The sequence below is a fragment of the Camelus ferus genome, chromosome 10, assembly GCF_009834535.1.
Source record: "Camelus ferus isolate YT-003-E chromosome 10, BCGSAC_Cfer_1.0, whole genome shotgun sequence".
Classification (NCBI taxonomy): domain Eukaryota; kingdom Metazoa; phylum Chordata; class Mammalia; order Artiodactyla; family Camelidae; genus Camelus; species Camelus ferus.
In genome coordinates, this window is record NC_045705.1 from 3,251,556 (window position 1) to 3,262,082 (window position 10,527).

Sequence of the window (10,527 nt, forward strand, 5' to 3'; positions counted from 1 at the left end):
AGGCATGAATTGTTTCTCCCTTTACAAAGAAAAGATACACAACTTGTTCAAGCTCACATAGCCAGTGAGGGATGGAGCTGGGACCCACACCCAACTGGTATGCATGTGTATTATCCCAGTATATAGATAAATTGTAACTTATCTAACCAACCCTAAACTAATGAGCGTCTGGCTCTGTGGGCTGGAACCCACATCCTAAGCCAGAGCCCGTGCTCCTAACGGCCCTGGCGTACCTCCAACGGTGCCATTGAGAGCTGGAATCCCATGACTCTGATCCCCTACCGGCTGTCACCAAAAGTCCCCAAGTGCTTGCTAAACCTGGACAAAGAACAAAGAATTCTTTTAAGCCACAGCCATCACAGCAACCAGGGGGCCATTATGAAAGGGTTCCCAGTCTTCCCCCCCCCCTAAACACCAGCCTGGAATTCCCCACCACTAACAATAATCTGTTGATGAGACATTTCAGGCTGTGGATGTAATAACCACACGGTTTGTTTCCAAAGCAGGATGGAATGCAGTGCCTTTTCAAGTAACCGTGAGATGTTTACCCAGTCTCCTCAGTGGATAAAGGCAACTTGGCACCTTCAAATATTCTGTTTGAAGAGAAATAAACTGCAGCTATCATAAGTTGAAAGTCATAAGCATATCTGCCATTCACACGCATATAAATATATATGTATATATTTAATTCCCATAGATTTACCCTTTATAAGACATGACAAAATAGAAAGACCATCCCAGACTTCCTCAAAATGACTAGAACTGCAATCATGTCTGAATGCTATTTGCCTCTCTCAGATTATTCTGGGTTTTCCATGATACAATTTTAACAATAAAATCAAGACTTTCACAGTCAGCTACAGACCTCAGAAGAATAATAGCACTTTACCTAGGGAATAAATGTAAAGGTTGATCACGTCCAAATCCTTTGGAGATAAGAAAGCCAGGTCCAGGTCTCAGAGCCCAGCAGACACGCCACTGCAGCCGGGTCTGCCCTCTCCCAGTGTCAGGTGCATCCTAGCCCTGGCCCAGGAACCTTCTGCTTGAGCAATGGGACTCCAAAGAGAATGCTGAGTTTGTACTTGAATGAACGAATGCCTTGACTGGAATGCACTTCGGGGTCGGTCCCTCGGCTCCCGGGCCTTTGGCCTGCAGGTCGGATGGAGAGCCACAAGGAGGAGGGGGCTCTGGACTCTCCAGGTTTCTCAAAAATGTTGGGTAGGCTTGTCCACATTCTGTTTTATTCTCACTATTAGATGCTTTCTTTTAAGACATCTGTCAATCCCTTAATTGTCACATTTTGGAAGAGGTTATGTATCGTAGATTAGAATGCAAAGAATAACAGGTTAAGGGTCATGCAAGTAGGAACTGGAGAGAAGGGTGTGTGTGAGAGGCCTCCTGAAACAGGTCTTAGCTGCTAATTTGGTGAGAATGGTGGAAAAGGAGGAGTCAAAGGTAGCAGCATCGCTCACATAGATAACAAAATCAAAAATGTTTGTTGGACACATGAAGCAAAACTCAATTGTGGATGTGTCGGGTTTAAGGTGATAACAATTCTAGTGGGGTTTTATAGAAATAAGCTAGTCCTCAGGGGGAGGTCACAGTCTATAACCTATAAGCTTTATACTTTATAGACTCTCCCACACGGACGAGGCAAAGATTGGAAAATAAACTCTAATAATCAGAATAACAAGAGCTAGCATTTCACGATCACTTGCAATGTGCTCTGGGTTATGCTAAGCATATTACAGGCACTTGATTATTTAATTCAGTTCTTTCCCCTGGCTAGAACTTTAACCTATGTCTACCTGACATCAGAGACAGACTGTAATGGAGCCCAAGACAAATCAGAGAAAAGAGGGTTATCTTTTTTTTTTTTTTTTTTTAACTGATCGACAGTGGAAAATGTCTCTGAGGTCAACAGATTGAGAACTAAAGGGAAGGGACTGACTGGCCAGGGTAACAAAGGAAAGTAGTTTTAGAGAGAGAGCGAGGAAGGCATCCAGATCATGACGAGTGAAAACGCAAACGGCAGGGAGCAAATGCTGATGGTAAAGGTAGACCATTCACTTGAGAATCTTGTTAATAACGAAGAGTCAAGACAGTACCTGGGAAGAGGCAGCAGGGTCCAATGAGGATGTTTCAAGAGGAGAAATACCAGGGCACATTTGAAGACATGAGTGAGAAGGAAGCCACTGAAGGAAAAAAGGAAAAAGGAGTGCAAATCACTATGGGGCAAAGGGACCATAAAGTCAGGTGCCACAGCTAGGAGATGGCACTGTTGGCAGCTTCCATCTCCTGGGACCCCGGGGGCTCAAGGAAAGTCTGCACAACAGAAGAGAAAGTCTTCTCCTTCATTCTCCCCGGGGATATTTCTTTACTGGCTCTAAAGTCGCTTCATTGAAAGTCAACAAATGGCATTGTATTTCCTTAGACTGGTTCTCTGTTACGTATTACAAATCAGACAAAGAGGCGGAAGGTGTGCTAAGATCCCTGACTCATTGTAATTTCTTCTGAACTCCCTCCTTCTCACTAAGGACAAGATTCTTTACATCTTCACAGGTGATGGCTTATAAATATGGATCCCCATTGACTCCTCAGATGGGTATAAACACTTAAGGACACTGTGCACAGCTTTGACTATTTTTAAACACTGTCTACATGTGGGTTTTTAATTTTAAAAGCTGTGTTTTAATTTTTCTTGGGCTTAATGAGATGGATGATGCATGGTTGATTTCTTGGCCTCTAAAACATTCTGATAAAAACAGCCCTGGTTAGTGAGCTTGCCCCCAGATGAATGGCTTCTTGATCAGTGATGTCATTATTTGTACTTCAAAGTTTCCGGCGACAAAATTTTATATCAGTGAGACAAATTTAGAAGGAAACTTAGCTCTGTTGATAAACTGTAAGTTTAAGTTTTACACCATTAATCAATTTGTAGAGTGAAAACATGTCTTTTTAAAGTATCTACAAATAATTGGTTGAGTAGTCTGTTGCAGGAAAACATGTTTCAGCTCAGTGTTATAGCTCGGTGTTACAGCTCAGTTGTGACAGCAACCTGGATCCAGGCGAGAGACCAGGCAGTACTCGGAGAGTTGGAGGACTCAGGTTTATTACACCAGCTGGCCCAGAGGAGTTAACACTCCAAGCTCTGGACCCCGTCTGTAGGTTTACACAGGCTTTTATAGGCTGCCAGTTTACACTTTGCAACATCATATGCAAATAAGGTATAACAAAAGTTGACTAATTAGGAACGGGCTTTGTAGAAATGGACAAATCAGGATGGAGAGAAATAACGAATCAGGAGTGAGCTTCATGCAAATGAAGTACTACAAATGGACCAATCAGGAGGGAAAGAAAGAACCAATCAGGAGTGAGCTCAGGGAACCAATAGAATTTTAGGGGTAAGTTCCACTTTCCTAGAAGTAAGCCATTTCAGAGGCAAAAATTGAAATAGAGCCTCTGGGCCAGGGAACCAGATGGTGCTGGCAGGAGAGTAGTGGCCCTGCCTGGGGGGTCTTGCTGGTCTTTTTTTATGGGGCTTCCCACCTCAGTCCATAGTTTATAAACTGTTTTCATATGCATTATCTCAATTGATCCTTTGAAGTATTAGCATGGATATTATCATTATTATTATTTGACAGAAGGAAGTTGAGTCTCAGAAAAATTAAGTAACTCTTACAAGGTCACCCATCCAATAATAAAACCAGGTCTCAAGCACCCCTTGGTTCTCTCCCTGCACCTCAGTGCCCAGCCTCAGGGGAGAGAAGCAGCAATTCAACTGAGAGCATCAAAAGACAGAAAGACACCTCTTGCCCCTGAAACTAGGGCACAGGGAGACAGAGAAGAAGACAGTCAAGGAAATTTAGGGGTAAAGACAGTGGAAAAGGAAAGCACCCATCAGCTCCTGCTGGGTTACCTTGACAGTCAGCAAACAGTAGGTGAAGCTTCTCCTGAAATTGAAAGGCTGATGGGATCAGTTTACTCAGGTGGGGAGTGGGGACAGAGGGGTGTACCAAAAACGAACCAAAGTTCGACACACATGGATCAAGTCCCTAGATGTGCCAGACACTTGCTAAACCCAAGAATACAAAGATGAATAATATATGACCTGGACTGGGACATGGTGCTGTGTGCCAGAAATTGACACAGTGTAACTGACTATACTTCAGTTAAATAATAATAATAATAACAACAATAATAATAATAATAATACAGGGCCTGGCCCCAAGGAGCTCACAGGATTGGCAAAGAGCTGTAAGAGGCCAGGTGAATGTTACCAGTTACCTAATCACAAACTTGATGAATTCATTGTGGTTTTTTAGTAAAGGGGAATGAATATGAGATTATGAAAATCAATGATCAGATAATTTCCACTCAACCCTCTGACACTCATTTATTTAGCCAATAAGTATTTACTGAGCCCTGATTACGTGGCAGGCACACCGTTGGCTCCTGGCTACACAAAGGTCATCAGTGCAGCTAAATATCTACCAACAGGTCTGTAATATCAGTGAGCTCCATTGTTTTGCCCTCCTTATCAAAGATCAGATTTCAGGCCATTGATACGAAGTTTCTTTTCTTTTTCAGTTCCAGTATATCCTGCAGTTGTTCTTTTCCAAGTCCATAGATTTTTTTTATTTGCTTCTAAGTCCATTTACAGAGGCATTAGAAGGTTACTTGCTAGATCTTTTTTTTTTTTTTTTTGGTCAATTTTAATTTATTTATTATTGTAATCTATAGCTCTCAGTTTTTAATCCTCTCAGTGTGTGTTCTATTGCTTTATTACACACCAGATGCAATTTTTCTTCATTAGTGGACTGGAAATTCTCATGATTCCAGATTCTTTTGGAATTTGTGATGCTTTACCGAAGTATCACGTAGAGGCAGTGTTTATTCCGACCTTAGGCATATAGTGTATACATTATAATATGCCATGACAGTGTTTAAACTAAGTTTTCTTAGCTTCGGCAATACTGATATTTTGAGCCAGGCAAGTCTCTGTCATGTTGGGCTGTTCTGTGCATTGAGGGTCTTTAGTCTCTACTCACCAGACTCCAGGAGCTTTGCCCATTCCTGGTTGTGACAGCCAAAACTGTCACCAGACATTTCCAAATGTGCCCCAGGGCACAAATTCACTCTTGGCTTAGAATGACTAGTTTACTTGAGTTTAGTCTTCACAATACCCACGTCATCCTAAATCAAGGTGTATTGGGTCAGGAATGTAGGATTCTACTACCAGGAAAAAATCCCAAAAGTACCTTTCTGGTTTGCCAACTTAATCACTTCACTTTACGGTCTCTCATGTTCAGTTGTTTAGGACATCAGTGTCCTGTAACTTCAAATGAAAAATCGGGTTTAATTTTGCCTAAAGTCACTTGTTGATTTTTCAGTGAGAAATGAGAGAAAATACTTCCCAGCTTTCGGGTACCCAAGGGAAAGCAGCTGGAAGTCAGCTGTACCTCAGCAGAGACGTAATTCAGGGGGAGCCTGGTTAATGGAGGAAATGTCTGCCCCTCCTCCTACCCGCTCTTCTCACTTCCTCATCCCCATCATTACCGTCGCCTGAAGGGCACACTTTGTGACTTCGTGAGCATCTAGCACAGTGCCTTTAACAGAGTCCACCTTTCAGAATTATATATTGAATTGAATTAATTGAAAAACACATGCTTCTGGGTTCTTCACCAGGTTCCCAATTAGTCCATTATTTTGCCCTCCTTATCAAAGATGTGATTACAGACTGTTGACATGACCTGTTTATCTACTCTTACTGCCTGAGTCTTCTGGGTACCCAAACCTGTGCTCATTTCGTGGTGGCAAAGAGAAAGGAGAGGGAGAAAGCAGTCTCTCTTACCTTCATTAAGGGCGAAGTCTGATCGGGCAAGAGGTGAAGTTATTAACAAAGAAAAACACAAGGCTGAGACGAAGCAAGTAGATGAAATAGGACATGTGATGGAAATCAGGACAGCTAGGGTCCAGTTGGTTCTGTCTACCCCTAACCACCCACTGACTTTTGGGGCCATCCGCCTTTCTGGGTCTCTCTTTTTCAGCTGTTAATACAGATGATCTAGGTAAGGCTGGGATGTGGAGAGCCTGGGGCCAGGAAGTGTACCTTCAATGGACCCCTGCCACACTGAGTATTGTCCATGGTGGGTGCCCAGATAATAATTTTTTATTTAAATGGCAATATCTCCCAGGTGGCACTTTACAGTTTGTGAAGTACTTTCATAGGCATCATCTCTTTTGAGCCCCATCATGATCTCATGCGCTAGACTAGGCGTTGTTATTTGCATTTAAGAGATTATGAAACAGACTTGGAGAGACTGGTCAGTAGTGTCATTGGAACTCCTGCCTCTAATCTTCTAAAACACCATGTGCTTTTCCTTCTGCATCAGGATGCTGCTAGTAATGAAGAAACATTTCTCTAAACATAGCTCTCGTTTAGATTTCGTCATCAGCTTGAAGTGCCTCACCTGCATGGCTTCACCAGACCCCTAAATGCATCAGCACATCCCCGCTGTGGGGAGACTGTTCCCAGAGCGTCGTGAACTTAACTCTTTGCTGCACAGATTGCTCTAAATTATAATTGCTCAGTCATTTCTCTGTCTCTGCTATTAGATTACAAGCTTCTTGAGAGCAGGGCCTGGGTCTTGTTCAGTGTTTCATCTTTGATGTCTACCTTGGTGCCTGCTGATAGGTGCGCCATAAACATTTGTGAAATTAACTAAAACTCAACATAAGATTTGAGGCGTTCCAAAACTAACTACACGGAAAGTGAAATGTCAAAACTTTATTACAATTTCCACAAATCATTTTATGTATTGATTCCAATTCCCCTGTCCACAAATCATTTTATGTATTGATTCCAGCTCCTGTGGAATCAAGTAAGCTATTCGTATTTTATAAGAATGATTTTCACATCTGAAATTCAAAAGGGACCACATTTACCTTGAAAGTTTCAGCCCAGTAACCGCAAGCATACTCCCACAATTTTATGGAAATAATATTGAATAAGTGGATGGTTGAGTTGCTAACCCTCAAGATAATGTGTGTGTATACCTGGCCATCGAGTCCAAAAATATAAACACTTTCGCTGGATAAGTACACGGGCAACATAATTTATAATTGTTAATGTCTTTGCTGTTTTTACTGGAAATAATTAGCATCTCCCAACTACAAAGTCTTGGCTCATTTATATAATATTCATAAAGTGTACCTGGATGGTCTTTATGAGATTCTAATTTTTAAAAGGCCAGAAGAGGAAAGGGAAATTTGTAGCAAATGATACTTGGAACGGGAAGATGTGTAGCTTAAGTGTATAAATCATTGATGTTACTTCCTTGCTATATCCTTCCATGTTTTGAACATCCTTAAATAAATGAAGGAAAAGGGGTTGCAGAGATGCTAAATGAAGGAAAAAGGAGAAGGAACTGTTTACTAGAATCCAAAACCTGATGCTCCCTTAAAAACCAGGCAAGGGCAAGAGGCATTTAGAAATGGCCTCTGAAGTGTGGTTTGTGGTACGTTTCAGCCCAAGTTCGACTTAAGATCTAAATCAACCCTTGACCTTGATTTCTTCTGATTGATTTGCCCAACAGGATTTTCTGGCGTCGGCAGGTTAACTTGATGTCGGGGATCCGGCCCAGCACCATCACCAGCTCCTTCCCCCAGCTCATGTCCAATGTGGATGCAGCTTACGAAGTGGCTGACAGGGGCACAGCTTACTTCTTCAAAGGTACCCCAAAGGTCCCGCACAGGAAGAGATGGCAGGGGACAGTGCCCGGTGTGTTTGGAACATCTGAAATTGTCAGCATACATTAGTGATCACAGAGGGTGCTCCAGACACTCCTTCCCCTCAGATTGGGTGTGAAATACCCCTCTCCTGTCTTGTAATGATGACAGAATGATAGTGACTATGGACGATGACAGAAATGACAATGACTATAGAACTCTTTTCCGAGCCAAACAGCTATCCTAGTGAGGCTCTGTGATAAGTGACAGCGTCCAGGGAGCTAGAAGGCTGGTCCCTGCCCCCAAGACTCTGCCCTGAGTGACGAGGTATAAGAGCCTTCGAGTTAACAAAGCATGGCGCCCTCAGGACAACAATACCCTTGCTGTTGGGCCCTGCTCAGAAGTAGCTGGGCAGTGAAGACGCTGGTGACTTCAGGAGGTGGACACACAAGAAACCAATCTCTGGCTCCAGCCCTTTGTTGTTTTGTTTTGTTTTGGTTTGTTTTTGTGGGGGGAGGGTAATTCAGATTATTTATTTGTTATTTTTTTAAATGGAGTTACTGGGGATTGAACCCAGGACCTCATGCTGAGCACGCGCTCTACCACTGAGCTGTACCCACCACCCCTTCCAAGCTCTTTAACATCTGAGTGCCTTTAGGAAGTTATCTAACTGCTCTGAGTCTTTGTTTCTTCCTGCGCAAAAGATTATAGTAACATCAACCTTGAAGACGTGACAATGGCTAGCCAATGGAAGTTATCCCATAAGTGGTAACTATCAGTTTTAACTTGTCTTCTGGTTGCTAAGATACAGGGATAGAAAGCTAGTTTCAATTTAAGAATCACAGCATTTGTGTGTCACTTGCCCCTTCTCTCGCATGTACATATGAGACTAAAAAGAGATTATACAGATGAAAATCATCTTGAAAAAAAGTGTTAAATTTAAGACATAATTGATATCAATATGGTTGCTTAAGGCATCTCTAGGGATTTTTGCCTCCAGGGCAAGTTTTAAGTCTTTTACTGAATTGAACAGAGGCTTCTATCTCTCCTATTGCGTTGACAAATATCCCGTAAACTAGCCCCCTTTGTGATCCTGCAGACAAATCCTCCTGCGTGAGGAGCATCACTAAGTGGTACAGAGTTTTTGTCAACATTAATTTCTGTTTCCAGGACCCCACTACTGGGTAACAAGAGGCTTCCAGATGCAGGGTCCTCCCCGGACTATTTATGACTATGGGTTCCCAAGGAACGTGCAGCGGATAGATGCTGCGGTCTACCTCAAGGATGCACAGAAGACCCTTTTCTTTGTGGGAGATGAATACTACAGGTATGGCTTTCCTCCTTTGACTTGTCCAGGCGTAGTCAATGAGAAGGAAAAATCCTTTTGCTGAAAAGAATGCAAGGCACATTTTTAATAGGTCCATTGACTCTTCTTGGCCACTGGGGTTTCATTTAGCTGTCTCCAAGCGACAGAACCATCCAAATAAGTGAACCATTCATTCCATAATCCCATCGTTTGCTCTCCAGCCCATGAAACATCCTAAGCTTTCAAAGTATTCATTAACTGGACCCCCAGTGGCCTAAGAGAGTGAATGTAATGCCTCCAGCACAGAAGTACCCACTGGGAATGCCTGGGGGGAGAACTGATCCCTCTTCTGTGAGTATCAGTGCGTTCCGGAATACTCTGTGATTTTGTGCAAAATGAATGTGGTCATGACTGTGGGGCTCTTTGAAGGAAAGTTTTGCTGAAAGAAAGAGGCCTTATTGCTAAGTTCTTTTATCTAACCCAGAACATGACGGTTCTTCTTGTCCAAAGTGGATCATAGACAATTTCCATACCTGTCTTGCAGGAAGTTCATATAAATAGATCTGAATAAGGTGCCATCAGTCATCCCATCACTGTGCACAGGGCCTCACCACATCTCTCCTGTCATCTCACTGTCTTATTTGATTTCTGCTGAAGAACTGGGAGCCACTCAGTCAGGCTCTGCCTCTGCACCTTCTCTATCCCTAGTTCTCACTTTAGCTTTACTTGTTTTTCTGAACTTCAGGAGAGAAGTGAAAACAGATGCTAAATGGTTGACTGTGCTCAACACTTTTGGTCCCAGTTAGGATCAGGCAAGGACCCATCTTTGGTCCAAGGGTTTTCATTTTATTCTATATTATTTATTTTGAAATGACCATTTCTGTGGCATAATATAAATTTATAAATAAATCCCTGTCATCTTCTTCCATTTGACTATCTTCCTCAGTCTGGGGCTGAGAAAGTAATACAACTTGAGCACAGATACATTTCATGAAAAGGGAAATTTTTTTCATAAAAATGAATGTCCAACAAGCGTGGACCCTGCCGGCTCTTCTGGGCATTCAGAGCCCTGGTAGCATTGCTCATAGTGTCACAGGCTCTCATGACTTGACACTTCCAGTCTAGGGCTTCAACCACTAAGCCAGCTACTTTTCTGTTGGAACTTTCGGTATGAAATAGTGACAGTAACTCACTTATTAAGTCCCTAACACCTGCTGGGTATATTCTCCGAGAGCTCTTTTTAAGACAAGGTGGTTGTCATCACCGTGCTGGCACACAGGAGGATGGGTGTGGAGAAACCCAGTTCTCACTGTGGAGTTTTAGAGAATGACACCCCAAGATGCACGTACGGGCATGCGTGTGAGAGTGCGAGTTGTGACGATTCACTTAATTCGTCAAAGCCTGTTCACAGCCTGGTTCTCGTTGTGGGGATTCGCGGCTTTCATTATCTCTGTTTATTGCCTCAGTCTTTGGACTAATCTACCACACAC

General features: G+C 42.7%; 1 protein-coding gene across 1 annotated transcript in view; it reads left to right on the plus strand.

Annotated features, from left to right (window-relative positions):
• Positions 1–10,527, plus strand: part of MMP20 (matrix metallopeptidase 20) — a 45,850-nt gene that overhangs the window by 21,366 nt on the left and 13,957 nt on the right. The window contains exons 7-8 of the mRNA XM_006186197.2: positions 7,599–7,735; positions 8,902–9,058. Of these exons, the coding sequence (XP_006186259.1) occupies positions 7,599–7,735; positions 8,902–9,058 (294 nt within the window). The remainder of the gene's footprint in view (positions 1–7,598; positions 7,736–8,901; positions 9,059–10,527) is intronic.